The 25,715-nt window shown below is 48.9% G+C and overlaps 2 protein-coding genes across 4 annotated transcripts in view; one reads left to right on the forward strand and one right to left on the reverse strand.

Moving 5' to 3' along the window:
* Window positions 1-698: 698 nt before the first annotated feature.
* Window positions 699-9,321, forward strand: MCAM (melanoma cell adhesion molecule). Of its 3 annotated transcripts, XR_004033586.1 has the most exons (17): window positions 713-856; window positions 2,632-2,756; window positions 2,855-3,062; window positions 3,146-3,216; window positions 3,319-3,406; window positions 4,913-5,092; window positions 5,214-5,335; window positions 5,434-5,596; window positions 5,686-5,804; window positions 5,907-6,048; window positions 6,195-6,316; window positions 6,425-6,566; window positions 6,662-6,757; window positions 6,944-7,091; window positions 7,381-7,498; window positions 7,937-8,236; window positions 8,354-9,321. XR_004033586.1 is itself a non-coding variant. In XM_030828836.1 (16 exons), exons 1-16 carry the CDS (start codon window positions 790-792, stop codon window positions 7,964-7,966), a joined length of 1,941 nt encoding a protein of 646 aa, XP_030684696.1. In that variant the 5' UTR covers window positions 699-789; the 3' UTR covers window positions 7,967-9,321. The 3 variants fall into 3 exon arrangements, 2 of the variants coding, with proteins under 2 accessions (XP_030684696.1, XP_030684695.1); XM_030828836.1 differs by having other exon boundaries at window positions 699-856; window positions 7,937-9,321; XM_030828835.1 differs by lacking the exon at window positions 7,381-7,498 and having other exon boundaries at window positions 7,937-9,321.
* A 386-nt stretch (window positions 9,322-9,707) lies between these two features.
* The window catches only part of CBL (Cbl proto-oncogene), a 104,184-nt gene continuing 88,176 nt past the window's right edge, over window positions 9,708-25,715 (reverse strand). Inside the window, exons 13-16 of the mRNA XM_030828834.1 lie at window positions 20,827-20,943; window positions 20,383-20,480; window positions 19,319-19,501; window positions 9,708-18,353 (exon numbers count right to left, since the gene is read on the reverse strand). Of these exons, the coding sequence (XP_030684694.1) occupies window positions 18,067-18,353; window positions 19,319-19,501; window positions 20,383-20,480; window positions 20,827-20,943 (685 nt within the window). The 3' untranslated portion in view covers window positions 9,708-18,066. The remainder of the gene's footprint in view (window positions 18,354-19,318; window positions 19,502-20,382; window positions 20,481-20,826; window positions 20,944-25,715) is intronic.

The raw sequence follows: 25,715 nt of genomic DNA on the forward strand, positions 1-25,715 counted from the left end.
GGCTCCAGAGTGAAGAGGGAAGAAACATGATTCTCAAGGCCCAGGTCTGGACAAGTGTGAACACCTTGGGCCTGTGAATTCAGGCCCCTCCTTCCTTTCTCTGGTCAAAGGCTACACCTGCAGGAGCTTGGGTTTGAAGGGACAGCCCAGAAGGCACCGTCTCCACTCCCCATACAGGTACCTCTGGGTCTGTGGGACTGGCGCAGGGTTCTTCTCCTAAAGCTGCCAGCACTGTGAGGCTGAGGCAGTGCCAGGCCGGCGGCAGCGGCAGTGGTGCAATCGTTCTGGGAAGCCATAGAGGCCGGCCTGAATTCTCTGTGGCAGGGGAGGGGAGCCCAAGTGGGAGGCCCCTTGGGGACACCAAGGACCAGGTCCGCTACTGCTCCTCCCCCAGGAGGTTCCCCAGGGGCTACATTGGCTGGCAGGGGCTGAGAGGGGTGAGCCTGGCTGGCTTCGACCCGGGTCGACTCCGGGCATCCGGGACAGCTTCTCCTCGCTGCCACCTCGGCCAGTCAGACCCGGAGACACCTGTCACTACCTCCTCAGCCTTCCCAAGCCAGGAGCCTGGGAGTCCGGCTCTGGCCTACCTCCGGCAGCGCTCCTAGGCGCAGCTCCCGGGCTGGCGGCGCCGGGGCCCGCCCCCTAGGGCTGCGGCGCGCGGGGCGGGGGCTGGGGGCTGCGCGGGGCGGGGCGGGCCCGGGCGCTCCGGGCCCCCTCCCCCGCCCCCCTGACGTCAGCCCCCGGCAGCCTCGAGCTGCTCACTTGGCTCTCGCCCTCCGGCCGGGAAGCATGGGGCTTCCCAGGCTGGTCTGCGCCTTCTTGCTCGCCGCCTGCTGCTGCTGTCCTCTCGTCGCGGGTGAGTGAGTTCGCAGGGGGGCCGCGCCCCGGCTAGGGGTCTACGGTGGAGCGTGCCAGGGAGCAGAGCCAGCGGCGCGGCGGGGTCGGGGCGTTGCGCCCGGGAGGACGCGCCTCCTCCCTGGGTCCCCGACCCCCGGGCGCCTTGCGCGCGAGCAACTCTTCTTTGCAGCCAGTTTGCAGCCGGGATTCTAGAGTATCCCGGGAGCAGCACTGGGAAGGCGGAGAGGAGGCTGCTTCTGGGAGCGAGAAGGGGTGGAGCCCAGCCTTTCGGGGTGCTGGGGGGTGGGTCGTCCCTGAGGTGCTCACTCTGGGGGCCCGCAATTGAAGCCGGGCAGGAGGCGCAGCTGGGGTGCATCCTCAAAGCCTGAATTCCGCGCCCGCCTGTTGCTGGAAAAGGCAGCTTCCTTCGCTGGAGGGGGTGCGCCGACTCACCCCTTCCCCCTCCTGCCTGGGCATCACGCCAGGCTGGAGGTGAGCGAGAGCGGGAGGTTCGGCGGCTCCCGCCCGAGCTGGGCGTTGGCAGGGGTTGCGGGGCGGTGCGAGGCGCCTCGCGCCTCCCCGAGTGATGGGATCATAGGGGACAGAGATGAAGGATGGAGGATTCCCATACTGGAAGCGCCCGCTGGCTTCTTTTGGGGACCACATTCAGGTGGGAAGAGCGCCCGGGCACCTCGGAGCGTTTCTCCGGATCCGCCTGGTAGCCGGGCGCTCTCGGGTCCACGCTGCCCTTGTATGGCCCGCAGCGGTGTCGCGTGTTTCTCTTGGCTCTCATTCCGCCGTCCCAGCCGCTGTCCGGCTGGGGAAGGGGAGGGCTAGGCAATACCCAGCTCGCTGGCCTCATGCCCAGCGCCAACCATGTCCCTGGGGTATTCCAGGCTACTGCCTCCCAAGCTGACTTTATTTCGGGGAAAGGGCTAAATCGGGCTCCACAGTTGCAGCCGGTCCAGCTCCACCCTGCCCTGCTCTTCTAGCTCTGGGAGGAGTCAGGGGTCTGAGGCTCTGGGTTGGAGACCCCACCTTCCACCTGCCCTCCTTGTCCGAGAGCCAAGGCAACAACCCAGGCATCCCAGAGCCCAGGCAGATGGTGTCGAGTGACATCACCTCCTCACAGGGCTGGCAGCACGCTGGCACCACTGACGTCACTCCTGCCCACTGCCTGGCCCTTGCCCTGACTCCTGGGGGAGACTCTGACCTCTCCATCCTTACCAGCTTCCCAGGGTGGGGTCCGCGGGTGTATGCGGAGTGTTCATGGAGGTGCTGTTGAGGGAGCATGAGACGGGAACTTCCTCCAGAGTTAGGCCTCTGGGTCTTGTGGGGAGTTAGGGCAGGGATTTTGGAGGGCAGAGGGTAGAGCAGTGGTGTCTTCCCCTGGCGGTGGTGACACAAAAGGGCCTGTGTGCCCCAGCCTGGCACATGCCTTGCATTCCCACACTCTGAGCTCACCCGGAGAGGAGGGGGCCTGGAAGGAAAGGGGCCTTCCTCTTGGCCCCGAGCCTAGGTTGCCCCTCTCTGCCCCTCTACCAGCCTCAGCTGAAGCTGTTCGGTGCTCAGTCTCTGCTCAATCTCTGCTCGGCTCCAAGGACCTGGGGTCTCCTGGACGGGGAGAGGGCTGGCCCAGGTGGGGCGCGGGTCAGGGGGTCGAGCGTTCAGAGGACAGGGCCCTCTACAGACCCTCTGAGTGGCAGGAAAAACAGCTGCAGCCGCGCTGCGAGGGGAGGGGCGGACAGCAGCCTGAGCTGACACAGCTGCGGGGGCCCCGCCTCCCTCCCCCAGGTGTGCCCGGAGAGGCTGAGCAGCCTGCGCCTGAGCTGGTGGAGGTGGAAGTGGGCAGCACAGCCCTTCTGAAGTGCGGCCTCTCCCAGTCCCAAGGCAACCTCGGCCATGTCGACTGGTTTACTGTGAGTGCTTGGGCTCCTGCAAGAGCAGCCGGGGGAGGGAGACTCTGCCCCTCTGGTAGCCCAGGACCCTTCTCCTCCTCTGTGTCTCCTCCCATTAGGTCCACAAGGAGAAGCGGATACTCATCTTCCGTGTGCGCCAGGGCCAGGGCCAGAGCGAACCTGGGGAGTACCAGCAGCGGCTCAGCCTCCAGGACAGAGGGGCTACTCTGGCCCTGACTCAAGTCACCCCCCACGACGAGCGCATCTTCTTGTGCCAGGGCAAGCGCCCTCGGTCCCAGGAGTACCGCATCCAGCTCCGCGTCTACAGTGCGTGTCCCCGTGTCTGCCAGTTGGGTAGTGAGGGTGGTGCGACGTGGTCAGATGTCCCCCTCATTTCTATTTTCTTATAGAAGCACCGGAGGAGCCAAACATCCAGGTCAACGCCCAGGGCATCCCTGTGAACAGTAAGGAGCCTGAGGAGGTGAGATGTGTGGCAGGTGGACTGGGCAGCTGGTGCACAGCTGCTGAGATGGGGCTTGCAGGGAGCTCGGACGCAGGGAGACTCACACCCTGTGCTCTTTAGGTTGCTACCTGTGTAGGGAGGAACGGGTACCCCATTCCTCAAGTCATCTGGTACAAGAATGGCCGGCCTCTGAAGGAGGAAAAGAACCGTGAGTAGCCTTTTCTCCCAAAAGCCACCCTTGGGCCAGGTGTGGTAGCTCACACCTGTAATCTCAGTGCTTTGGGAGGCCAAGGCAGGAGGATCTCTGGAGGCCAGGAGTTCAAGACCACCTTGGACAACATAGGGTGACCCTGTCTCTACAGAAAATAAAAAAATTAGCCAGGCATGGTGGTGTGTGCCTGTGGTCCCAGATACTCGGGAGGCTGAGGCAGGAGGATCATATGAGCCCAGGAAATAGAGGCTGCAGTGAGCTAGGATTGCACCACCACACTCCAGCCTGGGTGACAGAGCGAGAACCCATCTCTTAAGAGCTGTCCCTATGGTACTACACAGGAACTGCCTTACGTTTTCTTTAAGCTTTTAACTTAAGAAAATTATACAAATGGTGCTTGAAAATATTTTCATGAGAATTTAAACTGACAAAAAATCTAGAAGTTTCTTCTTGCCTGAGACCCCCCCTCCCAGAAATAATCTCTGCTATCAGGGTGTGTTCTTTCAAGCCTATTTCTATGTATTTGCTCATATATAGGAACATTTCTAGAATGATATAGGCTTTTGTTTTTTATTATCTAAATCAGTCATTCTTAACCAGGGGTGATTTTGTACCCCCTCCTCCTAGGAGATATTTGGCAATGTCTGGAGATATTTTTGGTTGTCACACATAGAAGGGGTGCTACTGCCATCTAGTAGGTAGAGAGACCAAGGATGTTGCTAACATCCTACAGGGCACAGAAAGAATCAACGTGGCCTAAAACAGCAGTAGTGCTGGCTGGGCTTTCGCCTGTAATCCCAGCACTTTTGGAGGCCAAGGCGGGCGGATCACCTGAGGTCGGGAGTTCAAGACCAGCCTGTCCAACACGGAGAAACCCCATCTTTACTGAAAATACAAAATTAGCCAGGCATGGTGGCGCCTGCCTGTAATCCCAGCTACTCAGGAGGCTGAGGCAGGAGAATCACTTGAACCCGGGAGGCAGGCGGAGGTTGCAGTGAGCCGAGATTGCACTGTTGCACTCCAGCCTGGGCAACAAGAGCTGAAAAAAAAAAAAAATTATCAGTAGTACTGAGAAACCCTGATCTAAGTGGTGGTGTATGGTATACATTGTTAGACAATTTCTTTTATACAATATTTCTGGGTCACTCTATTTAGATCAACTGATCGTTTTGCTTACTGCCAAGTTTTCCATACTATGCATGGCAGGTAGTCGAGTTCACCATTCCCCAGTTAGTGGACATCTAGACAGCTGCTCGTTTTTATCATTGCAGCTTTCTTTGCACACACCCTTGGATATGAGCAGACATGTAAATGTTTTTCTAGGGTTGACCCTGAGCAGTAAAAGTGCTGGGTTGAAGGGTTTCCAGCTTGCATTTGTACCTGGCCCTCTACAGGGGACAGAGGACTCTTTAGATGGTCCCCTGCCAACCCCGGTGGACAACCCTAGGGTGGGGTTGGAGGTGGGGCTGAGGCTGAGTCTTCCTCCCCTTCCTCCCTGCCCAGGGGTCCACATTCAGTCATCCCAGACTGTGGAGTCGAGTGGTTTGTACACCTTGCAGAGTATTCTGAAGGCACAGCTGGTTAAAGAAGACAAAGATGCCCAGTTTTACTGTGAGCTCAACTACCGGCTGCCCAGTGGGAACCACATGAAGGAGTCCAGGGAAGTCACCGTCCCTGTTTTCTGTGAGTACTACCCTGACTCTCTGCTTACTGGGGCTGGGGCTGCTGGAAACTCCTGCTGGCCCCTCTCTATCCAGCCCAGGGTTGACTCATGGGCCAAGAGCTACCCCCTTTGCCTATGCAGACCCAACAGAAAAAGTGTGGTTGGAAGTGGAGCCCGTGGGAATGCTGAAGGAAGGGGACCGCGTGGAAATCAGGTGTCTGGCTGATGGCAACCCTCCACCACACTTCAGCATCAGCAAGCAGGTGTGGGGGCGTTGTGGTGGGTGCAGGTGGGGATGCCAGCGAAGACCCAGGTGGAGTGGCGGGAGGTGCACTCTGCTCACCTCCCCAATCCTCGCTAGAACCCCAGCACCAGGGAAGCAGAGGAAGAGACAACCAACGACAATGGGGTCCTGGTGCTGGAGCCTGCCCGGAAGGAACACAGTGGGCTCTATGAATGTCAGGGCCTGGACTTGGACACCATGATATCGCTGCCGAGTGAACCACAGGAACTACTGGTGAACTGTGAGAGGCTGGGGACCCAGGACAGGGGGCTGGGGCAATAGGGAACTGGCCCCACCCTGCCCTGTGTGACATGATTGCTGTACCCCCAGATGTGTCTGACGTCCGAGTGAGTCCCGCAGCCCCTGAAAAACAGGAAGGCAGCAGCCTCACCCTGACCTGTGAGGCAGAGAGTAGCCAGGACCTCGAGTTCCAGTGGCTGAGAGAAGAGGTACCCAGGCGGGTCTGGGGCAAGGGGCTGATGGGGTGGGTGGGGCTGGGGGTGACAAGGATGTGCTCTTTCCCAGACCCTCTGACCCATCTCTCATCCCAGACAGGCCAGGTGCTGGCAAGAGGGCCTGTGCTCCAGTTGCACCACCTGAAACGGGAGGCAGGAGGCGGCTATTGCTGCGTGGCGTCTGTGCCCAGCATACCCGGCCTGAACCGCACACAGCGGGTCAGCGTGGCCATTTTTGGTGAGGCCCTCCCTCTGGGTAGAGACCAGGTCACCCCAATTTTAAGATCTTTGACAAAAAGCCACCTGCTGCCCTGGGGAGCTCTGGTGCGGAGGGGGAGGCAGGCTAGCTGGGCTTGCCGCCTCACCTCTCCCTACCTCCCCAAGGCCCCCCTTGGATGGCATTCAAGGAGAGGAAGGTGTGGGTGAAAGAGAATATGGTGTTGAATCTGTCTTGTGAAGCGTCAGGGCACCCCCGGCCCACCATCTCCTGGAACGTCAACGGCACGGTGAGCAGGTGTCTCATCTGCCACACTCTCCTAATCCCTGCCTGGGCTTTGAGGCCAGAACCAGAGATCCTCCCCATCCCCTGAGCTGCCTCCTTCCTTTCCTCGCAGGCAAGTGAACAAGACCAAGATCCACAGCGAGTCCTGAGCACCCTGAATGTCCTCGTGACCCCAGAGCTGTTGGAGACAGGTGTTGAATGCACGGCCTCCAACGACCTGGGCAAAAACACCAGTGTCCTCTTCCTGGAGCTGGGTGAGGGCTGCATCCCTGCAGGGGATGGCAGGGGCAGGCCCAGGCACGGGCAGTAACTTTGCGCTTCTCCTAACACCCCTCCCTCTGCCTCCTAGTCAATTTAACCACCCTCACACCAGACTCCAACACAACCACTGGCCTCAGCACTTCCACTGCCAGTCCTCATACCAGAGCAAACAGCACCTCCACAGGTAAGCCAGGCCTGGCAAGAGAACAGGGCTGTGCCAGGGCATCCTTTCTGCCCTGTCCCTCCCCAGAGAGTCCTGTCCAGAAAGGTGAGTAGCAGCCCCATCTTGTCGGCCCTGGACTGGCTGGGGCAACAATGGTGACGAGGTGGCCTGGGGCAGGGAGTGACGAGGAGTGTCTTTGTGGCGCAGAGAGAAAGCTGCCAGAGCCAGAGAGCCAGGGCGTGGTCATCGTGGCTGTGATTGTGTGCATCCTGGTCCTGGCGGTGCTGGGCGCCGTCCTGTATTTCCTCTATAAGAAGGGCAAGCTGCCGTGCGGGCGCTCAGGCAAGCAGGAGATGTAAGCCCAACACCGGCCCCTCCGCCCCGGCCCGTTTTGCTGCCCATCCTGCTGCCTGCCCAGCACCCGCCTGCCCCTCCAGAGCAGGAGTGAGGCCCTGGGCCAGGGTGCTTCCCGCTCCACTGCCCACTGCCCAGCTTCCATCAGCCACACGGTCTCATGACCTGCTTCCCTGCCCTGGGCTGGCCCTGGAGCAAGGAGCCCTCTTCCATTCCACATCCTTCACAGCAGGCCCTTCCCTTCCTGTGGCCCTGAGGTACCAACCTCTCACCTCCCTCCCTCCTCCCAGCACGCTGCCCCCGTCTCGTAAGAGCGAATTTGTAGTTGAAGTTAAGTCAGATAAGCTCCCAGAAGAGATGGGCCTCCTGCAGGGCAGCAGCGGTGACAAGAGGGCTCCGGGAGACCAGGTAGGAGGCAGTTCCTGTGGCCAGAGCCTGCCACATCCTCAGGGACCGGGGGCAGTAGGGACTAACGGTTCTAACTCTCTATCCTTCATCCCTCTTTGTCGGAGATAGGGAGCAGGCCCCATCTTGCCTTCTTAACACTACTCACAGATGACAGGGCCAAGCAAGTGGCCGAGGGAGCTTGGAGGAAGACTGAGAAAGACCCTGTCCCATCACCTTTTCCTAACCAATGCCCGTGGCTCTGGGTGTGGCCATTTCACCAGTGCAGTCAGACGGGGGCCGCCCTCCTTCCCTGGCCTGCCATGCCCATCCTCGCTTCCTCCCCAAGGCTGCTGCACCAAGTTCATCGGCTTCTGCTTCCATCTCTCCTTCCTCTCAGTGCTCATACCTTCAACTCAGCACCGTCTCCGTGTTCCCCTCTTCTCCTCTTCCCACTTTTAGGGAGAGAAATACATCGATCTGAGGCATTAGCCCCGAATCACTTCAGCTCCCTTCCCTGCCTGGACCATTCCCGGCTCCCTGCTCGCTCTTCTCTCAGCCAAAGCCTCCAAAGGGACTAGAGAGAAGCCTCCTGCTCCCCTCGCCTGCACACCCCCTTTCAGAGGGCCACTGGGTTGGGACCAGAGCTGTCCTGAGGACTTCACTTGGCCCTGGAAGGCCCGGTTTTCAGGGACCAGTCCACTACCATCTCCACGTTGAGTGAAGCTCATCCCAAGCAAGGAACCCCAGTCTCCCGAGTGGGTAGGAGAGTTTCTTGCAGAACGTGTTTTTTCTTTACACACATTATAGCTGTAAATACCTGGCTCCTGCCAGCAGCTGAGCTGGGTAGCCTCTCTGAGCTGGTTTCCTGCCCCAAAGGCTGGCTTCCATCATCCATGTGCACCACTGAAGTGAGGACGCACCGGAGCCAGGCGCCTGCTCATGTTGAAGTGTGCTGTTCACACCGGCTCCGGAGAGCACCCCAGCAGCATCCAGAAGCAGCTGCAGTGTTGCTGCCACCACCCTCCTGTCTGCCTCTTCAAAGTCTCCTGTGACATTTTTTCTTTGGTCAGAAGCCAGGAACTGGTGTCATTCCTTAAAAGATACGTGCCGGGGCTGGGCGCGGTGGCTCATGCCTATAATCCCAGCACTTTGGGAGGCCGAGGCGGGCGGATTACAAGGTCAGGACATCAAGACCATCCTGGCTAACACGGTAAAACCCCGTCTCTACTAAAAATACAAAAAAAATTAGCCGGGCATAGTGGTTGGTGCCTGTAGTCCCAGCTACTCGGAAGGCTGAGGCAGGAGAATGGTGTGAATCCAGGAGGTGGAGCTTGCAGTGAGCCGAGAACGTGCCACTACACTCCAGCCTGGGTGACAGAGCCAGACTCCGTCTCGGGGGAAAAAAAAAAAAAAGATATGTGCCTGCAATGAGGAAGCTGGGTACTGTTTTTGAGTTCAGGTGAATTAGCCTCAATCCCTCGTGTTCACTTGGCTCCCATGGCCCTCTTGATGGATCACCTAAGACTGAAAGGCAGGGGGGAGTGGACAAAGAAAGATGAGGTCTACACTGTCCTTCATGGAGAATTAAAGCTATGGTTATATTAGCACCAAACTTCTACAAACCAAGCTCAGGGGCCCCAACCCTAGAAGGGCCCAAATGAGAGAATGGTACTTAGGGATGGAAAACAGGGGCCTGGCTAGAGCTTCCGGTGTGTGTCTGTGTCTGTGTGTATGCATACATATGTGTGTATATATGGTTTTGTCAGGTGTGTAAATTTGCAAATTGTTTCCTTTATATATGGATATATATATATGAAAAATAAAGCTTAATTGTCCCAGAAATCTTACATTGCTTTTTATTCATCATGGGTACCACAGGAACCTCAGGGCCTCTGAAACTACAACCAAAAGTCACACAAAACCATTTCCAGTTGGCAGCAGAGATCAGGGGTAATTACCTCTGCTTCTGAGCAAATGGTTCAAGTTCTACCACAGAACGGACAGTCACCCTACTTTTCAGCAGCCAAACTGTCCTGATGAGGCAGCACGAAGGGCCTGGCAGGCTGTTAGGAGGAGCTGTGTCCCCTTCCTATGCTTTCCTGCCACTTGGAACTGCCCTCGAGACAGACAGCAGCTCAGGCTCACCGCCATGAGGAAGGGGGCCTTGGCATTTGGTCCTACGGCAACTCGAGTATTGCCTCCCAAACCCCTGAATGAGCAAGAACTCAAGTCTGCTACAACAAAAGAAACTTTATTTAAAAATATTTTTTTACAGACATGGGTGCTTGAAAAAGCTCTTTAGTTAACTGTGTATGGAAATGAAAAAAAATTAATAAATAACATTAGTATAACAGACTTCTAAACATTAATACACTGGCAAAATAAAATGGACTTAAAATGAAAATGAATCTTAAAGCTCTGCTATTCTCTGTAAGAATATTTACCTTCTGTTTTTCTTATTCTTTACAGGTGAGAATGATTAAATACTGCTAATATAAATTTTTTATATTAATGACACATTTTTAAAATAGTCCACGAAAATCTCATCTATGTGTTTGTTTTGTTTTCTTCTTAACACTGACATACAAATTGGGACTCTTCATTCTGGAGAAAGTATCAGGTTCTCTCCAGCACCCCCAGGCTAAGAATTTCAAAATCTTGAATAAGGAGGACTTTAAAATTTCTATCTCCCATTTCTTTATTAGTTAAAGGCAGGGGAAAACTGAGGAAAGGGTAAGAGATAAGTAAAATGTCATTATATAGAAAAACTTTTGCTAAAGCTCACTATAGTCACATTACTGAGGACAGGCTTCTGGTCCGTGTTCCTTGCTGCCCTTCCCTGGGGAAACCAGGCCCTGCAGAGGGCACTAGCTGCTTAATGCTTTAAGTCTGAAGCCTTCAAATGAAAGGCCAGCCACATCTGATGGGGGCTGGGGGTTGGGGGCAGGAGGTCTAGACCAGTTCAGGATCCAGCAAAAAGAAAAGACAAAGCCACCAACCTCCCCTTCTCAGGAGAGTCCATCCTACACTCCTCCACACAACTGGGTATAATTAATGTCATCAGAAGGCTAAGACACTTGGAATGGTCCAGAGTTTACCTGGGAATTGTGGAACATTCTGTCTCTTGCAGGAGACAAGGCATGCAACCTGATAGCTAAGCTTGTGATTGGAACCAACCAAATGATCCCAGGGTACAATGCTTCTCTCCTCCACTGAAGTCTCACAGCAGGGGAAAGGGACTCCAGACACACTGCACCTGCATGTCACCTCTCCAGTCACAGACAGCATTCTTTCCTGTCTCCTAGACACTAAGGACTAATGAAACTCAAGGTAGAGGAGCTCAGACTCTGGTATTTCCATATTAAGTCCTAAAATGCAGCCTGGGATACAGTGCTGCCTTAGAAAGGCACAAAACATTTGGCTTTTTTTTTCAGTGTGCTAAAAATTGTTTTGTTTTGAGTGAAGGAAAAAGATATATAAGGTTAAAAATCCCAAGTCACCACAGCCAGAAAACAGATGTAGGAGGTGCCTCATAGCTGCCATGCCCCTACCACATGTTTCAGCAGGAAGTCAGGCTTTTCTTTCAAGGCCAAGACACCAGAACAGTGCTGAGCAGGGTAGGTCAGGAGGCATTTACTCTCACGGGCATTGCGTTGCAGGCTCACTCACCCAGACAGCAGGAGAAACAGGGCACGGAAGACAACACGTGGTCTACAGACTCATAAGTAGTTCTCTGCCTCTCCAGTTTTAAGATGGCCATAAGCATGGCTACCTCACCCACAACAAGGTCAGAGGTAGGTAGAGAGGAGGGAGCTGACACACAGGCACCCAGGACACCCTGCTTCAGGGCTGAGCATGGAGGTGGCGCAAGGCCTGAGGAGTTGCACATAGCACACATTGAGCAATAGTCCTCTCTGGCCTCCTGTCTGATTTAGGGGCAGAAGGAGAATGTAGGAGAGGCAATGTTGGTGAGGAGGGGGCGGGGCGGGGCCTGACATTCATTTTTGGGACTGAATCAGGCAATCAGGACTCTGCTGATTTCTTCAGCTGCCAAATCAGGAGATCTGAGGTTGGCTTTTGGGCTTTGCTCTGTACAAACACAGGGAGTGGTCGGCTGCATTTTTCTCAAGCTCTGTACCCAGGAAGGGGCGGCAAGAGCGCCACACAGCTTAGTCTGTCTGTCAACAGCCGGCCCTTCCACCCGTGCTCCCCACCTGACTCGCCATGGACATGTGGGGCTTGCTCTCCCCATCACTATTTCCCCATCTCTTACTCTTTTGCTACTTTCCAGAACCAAGAAACACTGGTATTTCCCACTGGAACCAACCCAGATTTCCTGGGACACGGTGAAGGCACATGGCACTGCTGTCCCTCTGCTGCTTAACTCAGGAGCCTAGACTACAACATCAAAGGCAAAGTCTGATGACCCACCATTCCTCCCTTGATGGACATCTTTGGATTATTAGGTAACTTCTGTGTGTATCAAATGACTCTAGTAGTTTAAAAAACTTTTCAGTAAGGCAGTATGAAATACCTTACAACTCAGGACAGGCTCTACGATGAGACAAATACAAGATCAAAAGATTCAGGCAAGCAAAAGCATAGTTTAAAAAAAAACACAAAAGGAAAGCTTTTATATAGGACTAAAATGAAAGCAACTGCCAGAGAAGACACAGGTATACTGTCTAAAGAGCTCTCAGTAAAAACTCTATCCTAAACTGGAATCTATATTTAATTACTATCCTGGCAACTGCTCCAATATTATATATTCTTACTGACTCTGGCAAAGTAGTTTCTGAGGTGCCTAGGAAGGCTTGCCTGAGAACATTACTGCAGAGCGGCCCTCACACAGGAAGGAGCGAGAGGGTGAGGAGAGTGGAGGAGACAGGCCACAAGCCCAGAGAATGAACATTTTCAAGCACTCAAACCTGAAGAGGGCCCAGAAGTCCATGGATAGTGGCTACAGTGGAACCCGTTATTAGATTCTGCTCTCTAAATAAACACGGAAGAAGGCAAAAGACCTGAGGCTGAATGGAGGCTAAGGAAGGCCACCCAGGAACAGGCTAGCTCTGGAACAGGACAGGCTGGCCCACAAAGAGAGGTAAGAAATCTTGGATGCCAAGACTGACAAAGGGAAGAAAAACAGGAAATAAAGAAGACAATGACCAGAATTAAGTTAAACCTAAGAATTTCTATGATGTCTCAGACAAACTCCTGTGCCTTCCTTTCCACTAGCAAAAAGGCAAGAGTATGGCTTTACTCCTTGAGTAGAAGCCTTTTTAGGGTGTCTGTGGAGTCTCTGCTCACTTTTCTGAGAAGCTCCCTGTCTCCAGCTGAAGGAGTCTGCCACATCTCTGCTCTCCCTGGCAAGGCCAACTGCTCAGGGATAGATAGTTGATCAATGTGCTGGGCTGAGCGTAGTTTTTCTTAAGAATACGAAGTATGGGCCGGGCGCGGTGGCTCACGCCTGTAATCTTAGCACTTTGGGAGGCCGAGGCGGGTGGATCACGAGGTCAGGAGTTCAAGACCAGCCTAGCCAAGACGGTGAAACTCTGTCTCTACTAAAAATCTGAACATTAGCTGGGCATGGTGGCAGGCGCCTGTAATCCCAGCTACTCGGGAGGTTGAGGCAGAGAACTGCTTGAACCTGGGAGGCAGAGGTTGCAGTGAGTTGAGACTGCACCACTGCACTCCAGCCTGGGCGACAGAGCAAGACTCCATCTCAAAAAACAAAATTAAGTATGGGAAATTGAGAATTTGTTCATGGTGATCCCTAGAGTTGGAAGGTGGTGTGGACTTGAGGACTGGAGTGCCTATTTGGGGCCACATATACCATAAGCAGACTGTGAAGCGGGAGAAAGGACTAGGTGCCAAACTCTGCAGTTCCAGCTCCACCCGGGAACCAAAGGCACTTCCTGTCCTGGGTTCTGCAAAATACCCTGCATCCTCACAACTGCCTCCTTTCTTCTGCTTGAATATTTCTGTTTCTTGTATCCAAAGGATCCCTAAGCAGTCAAAAATACAACCTTGACTGTCCTTCACTATCCACCACCCTCTAGGCATTAAGCTGTTCTATGTATTTCCAACAAAAGACTGCTCCATGGAGACTGAGTTCAAAGGAGTGATAGTAACAGTTTATGCTGAGTTACAGTACTTTAGATTGAGCTTCTAAAGCTCTAAGGTCTGGTAGAATGATGTGTGGACATTAAGCTTTAGAATCCCTGAACTCCTTGCTCTGGGAGGGAGGTAAAGGCTGACAATTAGGGGACTGATGGAGTTCAATCTGTATTAACGTCTGGCTCTTGGAAGACCCAACAACTGACTAGAGGATCTTTGGGTCCTGAGACCCGAAGACAGGGCCCACACCTCCAGCCCTTCTAAAACGTAGAGTTAGCCGCAACAGTTGTTAAAGACTGGAAAACCAATTCCAAATAGTACAGGATGTGGTGACAGGTCCCAGAAGGGTGATATGAAAATCCTCCCAATAAGGGGGATTAGGGACGTAGCAGCTCAGGAAAAAGTTCAAGGAAGGCACTAGATTGGAAAGGGGAGTGTGGGCAGATGCTTTGCTTAAACATTTAATGCCCTACTGTGCAACTCTCAGTCAACTTACCTTTCAACTCACCAAACAGATTCTAATTATGTTGGAACAAATTCCACCATAAAGACAGTGGGTATCCGTGAGACTTACACCAAGGAATCTCCCAGGCATTATCAAAGCTATAGGAGACAACAGCGGATAATGGGAGAATCTTGGCCTGCTATTAACCAGGATAGCTCTATAATGAAAGGTAAGTCTACATGAAAGAGCTGTGAATAAAAATTGCACAATCTTACTGGGAAGAGCTATTTTAAGGTCAAATGCAGAGGCTATGACAGCCCAAGTACAATCCCCCAAACATTAGTAAACTACTATGTGGTGCCAAGGGAAGGACACATACCTGACATTTCTGGCACATGGTCATCACTCATAAACATTTGCTGGATGAACAAACAAATTGTTAGAGCCAGGCCAATAGTCAGAAAACTATTTTTCAATGAACAGTGGTCATTCCAGAGTCAGAAAGGCCAACGGCAAGAAGAGAGACATAGTTTGAGACGGTCTGTAATCTTCTGACTTTCATGACGTGAGGTAGGAGAATATTCTGCTTTATCACCATTGCTGAACACCTACAAAAAGAACTAGATCTTAAAGGGAATATATAGGGGGTGCCTAGTTTTTACAAGGAAGTTTTGTTATAAAAATTTGTGAGTTGACTGTTTGGGACCATAAGCACATTTTACTTTTCTATAGAGAAAACACATATTTTAAGAGTGATGAACAGTGACCCCCACCTCCTTTAACCAGAAATCTTTTAAATCTACAAAATAGTTAAATAATACTAACAGTACTATCCACATCTTGGGCCCTGGTAATGAGGGTCTGTGTAAGAAGAGAAAGGGACGAGAAGAATGGCAGATTATGTAGAGTGGGACTGGAGGGAGACGAGCAAGTGGAAGAGAGCTGCCACCCACAGGTAGAGAGCACTATTCGCAAAAATATTAACAGGTAAATGCTGAGATGAGAAGCTGCCTGGTCTATTATGTAACTAAAGGGAGGTATATGAAGAGCCCACAAGTTTTTCCATTTTAAGAACCCTCTACTTTAGTGGAAGGAACATGGGGGCAGCTGGAAAGGTCCAGTTGTGGTTGCTGCAGAGCAGCAACCCCGCAACAAGGCAGCTTGGAAAGCAACCTGTGAAGACACGGGGAAAGCACGAGACTGGCTGAATACAACAGCCCAATGAATATGAGAAAAAGGAGAACAAAGTGGTGTGGGTTTTTTTTACTTTATCAGCCACTAGGAAGGGGCAAGGGGAAGCCGAAGGGCTTGCCAAAAATGGCAAAACTCGAAGTCTGTTCATAAAAGGCAGTTTTAATTAAATTCAGAGCAAAGCCAAAGAATTTTAAATTGCCATACAAATGGAGGGTGAAGAATTGGTTACTGGTGCCTTAGTCAACAGAAAATATAAGAAATTAAGGTTTTGAGAATAACCTCAAAACAAAAGCCACATGAAAACTTTCCTTAATCTTGCCTGGCAATCTAAGGCACAGACCCAGGTGTGTCCTCAGAGCACCCAGTCAAAGGAAAGATCCTCATGAAATGATCCAAAACCTTGAATGCTGGCAGATACCCGTGACAAACACACACCCAAGCCCATCGATGGCACACGCACAACACAGGGAGCTGGAGCCTCAGGTTCACGCTGATTCAAAGAGCCACACAGGACTCAAAGAAGGAAAAGTCGAGACTGCCCTTAGCCTACACAGTAGGGAAATAATTTCCAGAGAAGATTTAGATGCATGGAAAAGGCAAAAGATATATAGCCAATGCCTTGTCTTCCAAAGAGATCTTCAGACTACGGGCAATATCTGCAGATAAAGAAAAATTACAATATGGATGGGCCTGGAAACTGCTGCCGTTTTTTTTCTAGTTCTTTGTCTAGGCCTTCAATATTTAAACAAAATGCAAAACTGAACGCTACCTCAAAATGAAATAGTATACATACTGGCTGTTAGAAGTTGACGGCAGTCTACTGTTTGATATTCACTGCCATTTTCCTCTGCCCTACTCCACCTCAACTCCGGACCACCTCACCTAATGGTGGGCTTTGCCGCTTTATGCCATGGAGAGAAGACACTGGGTAACCACAGCAAATCAACACAAGATCCTGTACTGCCCTACTCTGGGAACATAAATGGCTCTGAGGCCAGAGGATAAAACCAAAAGATCTAGGATTAGCTGAATGCCAAGAGACGAGTTAGAACAAGTTTTAGTTCCAAGGATGATAAGACTGGAAAGAAAACTGATCCAAGGAGGGTCATTTCTGTGTAGATCTGAAGACAAAAGCATGACTTAGATTTTCAGGAAGACAGATTTATCAAAGAGCAGGCTTGCTTCTGACATGAAGAAAGGTTATACACTGCTAAGAAAGTCAGCAAAACACTCTGGACAGAACACTAACTGAACTCGAGGGATCATTTATCAGCATATAAAGGAACTGACTAATGGTTCTCCAAACTGGACCCTCAATCTTCTTTATGAACTTGCAATTACACAAACTGCCAGCCCATATTGTCTTTGACTACAGTAATATATTCACTGAATGATGTCTAATTACCGTGAAGAACACAGTAATTACAGAGAGTATTTAGGACCTCAGGTGAAGAGGAAAAGGGAAGGAAAGGAGGAAAGAGATGTTACATTCCCAAAGCCACAGGCACAAGAAAAGAACCACATTATCGGAAGGCAGCAATGCAGGGAAGGTGCTATCAGCAAGAGGCTGGGCCACCATGAACATTATCCCCACTCCTTAAAGGGCAAAGGAAAAAACTACGGCTGAAAATCTAACCTAATATTCCTTATGGTCAAATGAAGACACCCATATAAGCTGAAATTAATTCACTGGGAAGAAAAACTGAACAGATAAATCCTTACTGTCTATTTTGTGCATTTAAATAGCATGTGAACGAAGCTTCCTAAAAGCTTTCCGGTATTCTGGCCAGAAAGTCATCCTGGAAACAAATGTTCTTCCCTTCCCATTAAGTAGAAAGACTCATGACCTACATCAGAACACATACCTGGCACCAAGGCAACTGACTCCCACAGACTATTTTCTGGGGAGGGCATGGAATGTATTTAAAGGCCTCTATCTCAAATCAGTCATTATGTAATTAGGATAATCAAAACATCTTAATAGATTCAATGTTCCTATAGAAACAGTGCTTTGGAGTGACCAGTGTTAGCTGCTAGTATCAAACATGCCTATAATAGTGTAGCAACAGTACTTTTCCTCCCACTTATCTACCAAACAAACCAATAACATCACACACAATAAAGAACATCCCATAAGCTGCTTGGCCTCAGTAAGGCTGGCTATAGCAAGCCCACGGCCCATGACAGAACACCAAGAAGGATGAGGAGGGAGTTGATGGGGAAAGAACAGACGGAGAGTGTTCTAAAAATAGAAGACTTTAGCTATGCTCATGGTAATATAAGCCAAAGGGGAGTGTTGAAGTTGTAATACCCACTAGGCTTGGGTATAATACCACAGTAGATAGAAGTCTTTAAAAAAGATTCCTTCCTAAACCTTTTGTGTTAATTCCCTGCCTGGAATTAACACACACAGCAGGTTAATCTTATAATCACAAGGACACACACAACCACAGGCAGACAGACACACACACAGCCACATCCTTAACCCAGGAAGTCTTAAGTCCTCAATTAGGATTTCCAGCAAAATACTTGTTCTACAGCTTTCTGGACTGTTCCCCAGGTAGGTTATCATGTAATAAAATCCACACTCTCTACGTGGGAACTGAAGGACACCTTCAAATGCACTCTCAAGACCCATAAAATAATAAAACATACTAGCTGCTCCATTTTCATTTCACCACTTTGAAATCTTGGAACCACTGATGTGATATCCCACAGAGAAGGCAAGATTTCACTGTGAAGTCACCAAAGGAACTCCTGCCCTTCTAGGTGCCACTTGAGTAATAACTCCCAACTCACTGGTCCTCTAAACCTGCAGCAGGGAGGTGGTGTGCTAGGTAGCTACATGGGCAGGAGAAGAAATGGAAACAAATTCCCGGAGGATGTTTTTGGCCATCTCGATGTTGTTCTGGGCAATGACCAAAGCTTTCTGGATGTCCTGGTAGGAGTACCCCTGACTCATGAGGTTCTCGATCTCACTGGAGAGCTGAGGCGAGGCGGTAGCAGCAGAGGCGGCAGGACCACTACCTTGCTGACAGCTGCCAGCTTTCCGTTCAGAGTTGATTCTCCGAGGGAATGGTTTAGGAGGCCTCTCGGGAACTTGGGAACCTTCAGTGACATCTAGAAGAAATAGGAAAGCAAACATTTGCAAATCTGGGGAAATCCTCATTTAACGACAGCAATAAAAATGTGCGAATATCAAGATGTTATTATTGGCTTCCTGTAAATTGGGTACATGTGCTCTTCAGTCACAAGGCTGGGTTTTACAGGTTCAAGGTTTTTAAGATATAGCCTCCTCCTTATCACAATAAAACCAACCTCCTAAATATACCATCCACCTGTTCTATGAACAATAACCACTGCAATTATAAACATCTGCATCATGCTTTACACTAAGCAACATGTTTGTGCACATGTAATCGTCTGTTTTAATTCTGAGGGGACCAGAGAAGATATTAAACTTTGCCTTCTACGAATAAGGAAAAAGACAAATGTAAGTTGCAATAAAAAAGCATTAGCCAAGGCTGAGTGGGGGTCACTGCTCATCTGGGCAACCGAAGGCTGTATTCTTTTTCACCAGCTGTCTGTCCTGAAGGCTGTCTTCAATTTCCAAAATGACAGCAACTCTGGCTGCTTCCCTACCAGGCAGCCACAGGTGCAAGAAGAGCAGCCTCCAATAGTCAAGGCCCAACATGGGCTGGCTCCAGGCCCATTCAGTGTGTGTTCCAGAGCTAGCATGCCTCCTTTCCAATGGAACAGAGCCCAGGAAAAAAGGAATGTGTGCTCTCAGCCATCAAGCCTAATTACCAGTGTCATAAGGCATACTCAGAGAAACTATAAATCCTACCTACCCCTAACATAAGAAGAGCCAGAGTTTAAGGAACGAACTCTTTTCTAAGTCTGCAAAAACCCTAAAGAGTCTGACTATAGTCTAACTTCCTAACTTGGGACTTTCCTCCCAGTTAGACATAATGTTTAGCCTACATACTGACTTACTGTCACCAGAGAAGGTCATCTCCCTTTAAATATGAACATACAGGCCATACTGCCATTCAGGACAAACCCAAAGTAGCCTTGAGACTCACTTGTTGTGGGATCACCATCCAGAGACAACCAGCCAAAGGAGGAGCTGGCATTAGAGATATCTGAGAGAGTTCGGCGGGCCAGCACGGCCGGCACAGGTGGCTTTGGGACATCATACCCATCATCCTCATTTTCTGACTCCTCGGGACCAGTGTTGGCATGGGCTGCCGCCAAATTCCCTTCACCTGGAGAAAAATGAGTGATGTTATCTTCTTCTGACACACTTCATCTTCTAACACATTTCAATACAGGAGTGCCCACTCATTTTTGCATGTGTGCAATCATTTATCTCATTCAACAAACAGTTACTGATTGTCTACTGTGGGCCAAACACCACATAAACAGAGATAAAAATAGAAAATAAAATCTGCACCAACACTGCAGCTTTCATTTTTGAACATGCCAAAGGTTATTCTTGACAAGGTTAATAGCCACTGATGCCAATGACTCCAGTGTCATCTCAGATCATTCAATAAACATTTCTATCCACATTCCACCCTGGAAGATCAGCAAAGGGTCCTGTGAGAGCAGGCTTCTTGAACTTTCAATCTGGTGGGCTAGTTAACATGGGAATTGAGTGTTCACCACCCCCACATAAAAGAATTTCATCAATGCAATGAGAAAAAAAAGGAGCTTACAGGTCCAGGGTATAGAACACAAATGTCTCTAGGCCCTGGAAGGACAAAGAAAAGCACAAAAGGAACCAGCAATGTGAGTAGGAAATAGAGGAGTGGGGATACTTTATTGCCCATGTCAAAGATATTTTGCCAAAGATTACTGAAAATAATTTTCAGCTTTGTCCAGGAGCAGTGGCTCACGCCTGTAATCTCAGCACTTTGGGAGGGGTGGATCACCTGACGTCAGGAGTTCCAGGCCAGCCTGGCCAACATAGTGAAACCCCGTCTCTACTAAAAATACAAAAATTAGCCGGGCATGGTGGCATGTACCTGTAGTCCCAGCTACAGAAGAATTTGCAGCTTAGATAAAGCTATCTCAATTGCCAAATATTACATGTTCATTCCTATGACATATCAATGATTTTTAAAGTAGCAGAATGGCAACTTACCAAAGGTGCCGCTCTCGGTGACAGATGGCGCCTGGGACTGAATATTATACATTGCTTCATACGTACAGCTATCAATCTGCTGGTCACAGTCACATGCTCTGAACCAGAAGGAAAGTGCCATAATGATCTTTGGAAATAGAACTGTTATCTATAAACTTATGAAGATTCATCTTCTTGTTTTGCCAATATCACTAATAAATGTTGTTAAGGTTGACTCTTATGGCAAGTTATAGGTGTGTGTGTTTTCGAGGTTCTCATGTTGCTGAGAAAACGTAAGTGCAATTACCTACAGCTACAAAAGGCTTAAACCATTAAGGGCTAGATTTATCTTTCTGCTTTAATTTGACTGGATAACAGTATGTGCAGGCAGCAAGCCAAGCAGGTGAAGGGTGTCAATTACCCACATAAAGGTATAGGGCCCAAAAAGGGTTGTTGTGAACCTACCGTGAACTCTGGGATGTATCCAAAGGCCGTAGAGGCCTGGAGGAGGGAGTCATGTACTCTGTGTCCTCTTCACCCTCACATTGCTCCCCAGGTGGCAGTTTTGGCACAGGAAGAGGTCTGGAAGATGAAGAATAAAAAATAGAAAAAGAAGTAACAAATCGGTAAACTCTGAAGTATAAAATAAATGGCTTAAAAACAGATATAACTCATATTGAACAGAGCAAAATACATGCCACCTAGGGAACTATTATTTCTACTGACCAAGACAAGTAATTAGCAAAAGCACACTAACTAAAAATGTCACTTTCAACTGACCAAACGTGCAGCTTTTATGCTTCAGAGGTGATATACTGGGCTAATCACCTGAGATACTGGTTAGTCCTAATCCCCTACAGAAGTTTCATTATAGAGTCTCAGACCCTAGAGTCAGAGAAACAGCAAGATTTTTTCTGACAATATGTTAGAACTGTAAACTAAATTCCAATTCTAAACTCTACCTATGGTTTCAAGGAATGCATAGCTTGTCAAAAGCTTTCTCAAACTCCTTGTTTTATGTAAGAAAAATTTAAAATAGAGAGAAAGCGACCGCAGTTAGCGTAAATTCTGAGGCTAGATCCCAGATCTACCGACTCCCACATCAAGGATCCGGCTGTTATATCCACATGCAACTTTCACCTAGAAACTTTGGAAACAAGACTTATGCCACCCCATGAAATGAAACGAAAAAACTCCCAAGAAATACAAAAACACCCCACGAAACTGTAGGGGAAAAAAAAAGACACACAAAAACCTACTTCTTGGAGTGTGAATTTGTGTTTCTCCTCCCTTCCTCTTTATATTATTTTTGCATATCCTAAAGACACTACAAGGAGCATCTCTTTCATTTATTTGTCTGCTCGATGCTTAGTTTTCCTAATTATAAAAGCAACACATTTATAATACACATGTAAGTGCTATAGAAACTTAACACAGAACATAGAAGTCCCCTTTAATCTCACTTGAGGTTTTTTCTTATATCTACATATTACTTTTATTAGGTTGGTGCAAAAGTAATTGTGTTTTTTGCCGTTAATGGGAAATATCCACTTAAGATTTGTGCAACACATGCTGAAGTTCTGAGGCAGAAGTGTATTGGTATCTACAATTTACTTTGAAAACATCAAAAGACAGACATATAGTTTGATAAAACAAGTATAACAAAATGCTAAAAGTAGAATCCAGGTGATCAGTATATGGGTGTTCACTGTAAAATTCTTTCACCTTTACTATCTTTGTAATTTTTCACAATAAAATGAGATGGCGGGAGGACAATCCATATTAAGAAAGAAACACCTAGATTTTTCGCTGGAGCACAGTGGCATGATGACAACCCACTGCAGCCTTGATCTCCCGGGCTCAAGTGATGCTCCCACCTCAGCCTCCTCAGTAGGTGGGACTACAGAGATGTGCCACAACACCAGGCTAATTTAAAAAAAAATATTTTTTTGTAGAGACAGAGTCTCACTATGTTGCCCAGGCTGGTCTTAAACTCTTGGGTTCAAGTGATCCTCCCGCCCCAGCCTCCCAAAACGCTAGGATTACAGGCCTGAGTCACCCTACCCAGCCCTAGTTTGTTCTTAATGTGGTATTTGGCCACATGGTGTCAGTGAAGGTATAGGGAAATGAATGGGTACTTTGTCACACAGCTGTAGAAATAAGGAATTAATACGTTTCTGTTGTGTAATTCAACAAAAGTATTTACCAAACATGCATACTCTTGGTCTCAGAAATTCCATTTCTCAGAATTTTCCCTAAGGAAACCATCAAGAACATTCATTGCAGCATTATTTATAATGCTGGAAAATTAGGCAATAACTTAAATACCAAATAATAATGTACTGAATAAATATTGAACCACACAACTGTGTCCCCAAGTGCCTTAGAGGTTCCAAGCCGGAGCCACAGAAGCCTACTGCTGCTTCTACTACAATAGATCTGTTCTTAACTATTTTACAAACTGGGATTCCACTTAAGTTAGTTACACTGATGTATAATCATGTGAAATAATTTGAAAATCATTGCAATAGAATATGTAATAACATGCAAAGATGTTCAAGATATTTCTAGTGAAAACCAGCAATGACAATATGATTTCATACAAGGAAGAATGGCAATGAACATGCATCAGATTGCTAACTATTGTGTGATTCTAGGTAGTAAGATTATAGATAACATTTATTTCTTAGTGTTGCTTACCTATATTTCCTTTTTCTTTTTTTTTTTTCTTTTTGAGACAGAGTCTCACTCTGTCACCAGGCTGGAGTGCAGTGGCGCGATCTAGGCTCACTGCAACCTCTGCCTTCCAGGTTCAAGCGATTCTCCTGCCTCAGCCTACCGAGCAGCTGGGACCACAAGCACATGCCACCACACCCAGCTAATTTTTGTATTTTTAGTAGAGACCGGGGTTTCACCATATTGGCCAGGATGGTCTTGATCTCGACCTAATGATCTGCCAGCGTTGGCCTCCCAAAGTGCTGGGATTACAGGCGTGAGCCACCGCACCCAGCCTGCTTACCTGTATTTTCTAAATTTTAGTTAACATGTATTATTTTTGTAAAAAGGGCCATTAAAAAGGCAATAATTTTTTTTTTTTTTTTTGGAGACAGAGTCGTCCAGGCTGGAGTGCAATGGCGTGATCTCGGCTCACTGCAACCTCCACTTTCCAGATTCAAGCGTTTCTCCTGCCTCAGCCTCCCAAGTAGCTGAGAGTACAGGCGCCCGCCACCATACCCAGCTAATTTTTGTGTTTTTAGTAGACACAGGGTTTTACCAGGTTGGCCAGGCTGGTCTCGATCTCCGGACCTCAAGTGATCCACCCACCTTGGCCTCCCGAAGTGCTGGGATTACAGGCGTGAGCCACCGTGCCTAACTTCAAAAAATTTTAATTATAATTCTCTGTTAATAAAGTCCATAAAATATATAATTGAACCTCCTTCTCACAAAGCATGTTGGCAATATATGCTTTAAAAGAAAGAAGACACTGGAGAGCAACCAGGCAGCCACGACTTAACAGGCTAAGATTCAAGAAAGAATACATTAGAGTAAGCCCTATATTAGGGGTCTTGAACTAGGGGTTTAAGGGAGTCTCAATGGGCTGGTGAGAATGCTACGATTTAAATGTGTCCCCCAATTTCACGTGTTGGAAACTTAGTCACCACCTTCATATGCTGATGCCTTGTTACAAGGCAGCAAGGAAGGCCCTCAGCATGCCAGCACCATGCTTTTCAACATTCCAGCTTCCAAAAGCGTGGGCTAAATAAACTTCTCTCTCTTTTCTTTTTTTTTTTTTTTTTGAGACAGAGTCTCGCTGTCGCCCAGGCTGGAGTGCAATGGCGCGATCTCGGCTCACTGCAAGCTCTGCCCCCCAGGGTTCATGCCATTCTCCTGCCTCAGCCTCCCAAGTAGCTGGGACTACAGGCGCCCGCCACCTCGCCCGGCTAATTTTTTGTATTTTTAGTAGAGACGGGGTTTCACTGTGTTAGCCAGGATAGTCTCAATCTCCTGACCTCATGATCCGCCCGCCTCGGCCTCCCAAAGTGCTGGGATTACAGGCGTGAGCCACCGCACTCGGCCTAAACTTCTTTTCTTTATAGATTACTTAATCTCAAGTATTCTGTTATAACAACAGAAAACAGACTAAGAAGAGACAGGAATTTTGGGGTATAATGACAGCCAAGGTATAAGGGACCAAAAAGGACAGAGGAGGGAACAGCAGAGAAGTATACTTGAAATGCCGGCAATTTTCCCTAGAGCTACTGCAAATCCCTAAACTGTTTACGAATGGGGCTAGATTTTGAGAAAACAAGCAGAAAGCAGCAATTGAAAAGCTAAATAGATATTTTGGCTGTCTTGCCAAGCTGGACAGAGTTGGAGTCACATACGGCCATTAAAATAATAATTTATGTGCTCAGTAAAAAAAAAAGATGGGATGGGCACGATGGCTCACATCTGTAATCCCAGCCCTTTGGGAGGCAAAGGTGGGTGGATCACTTGAGGTCTGGAGTTCAAGACCAGCCTGGCCAACACGGTGAAACCCTGTCTCTACTAAATATACAAAAATTAGCCAGACGTGGTGGTGGCACATGCTTGTAATCCTAGCTACTCAGGAGGCTGAGGCAGGAGAATCGCTTGAACCTGGGAGACAGAGGTTGCAGAGAGCCAAGACTGCACCACTGCACTCCAACCTGGGCGACAGAGTGAGACTCTGTCTCAAAAAAGAAAAAAAAAAAAAAAGGATGGAATTGATACATTTTTAAAAATCACATGGAAACACTAGAACTTAAAAATACAACACAGTCCCCAACTTACGATTTTTCAACTTTACAATGGCGCAAAAGTAATAAACATTAAATACACTTCTCTACTTACAATGGAGTAGTATCTGGATAAACCTAGTCGAAAATACTGTAAGTCAAAATGCACTTTCAACTTACAATGGGTTTACTGGGACATAACCCCATCTTAAGTTGAGGAGCATCTGTATCGAAAAATAAAACTGGGCAACACAGCAAAACCCCATACCTACACAAAATACAAAAATTAGCTAGGTGTGGTGGCACACACCTATAGTCCCAGTTACTAGGGAGGCTGAATAAATTTAAAAATCAAAGAAAAGAGGCCGGGCGCGGTGGCTCACGCCTGTAATCCCAGCACTTTGGGAGGCCAAGGCGGACGGATCATGAGGTCAGGAGATCGAGACCATCCTGGCTAACATGGTGAAACCCCGTTGCTACTAAAAAAATACAAAAAATTACCCGGGCGTGGTGGCAGGCGCCTGTAGTCCCAGCTACTCGTGAGGCTGAGGCAGGAGAATGGCATGGACCCAGGAGGCGGAGCTTGCAGTGAGCCAA

This window comes from Nomascus leucogenys, chromosome 15 (genome assembly GCF_006542625.1).
Source record: "Nomascus leucogenys isolate Asia chromosome 15, Asia_NLE_v1, whole genome shotgun sequence".
Lineage (NCBI taxonomy): Eukaryota > Metazoa > Chordata > Mammalia > Primates > Hylobatidae > Nomascus > Nomascus leucogenys.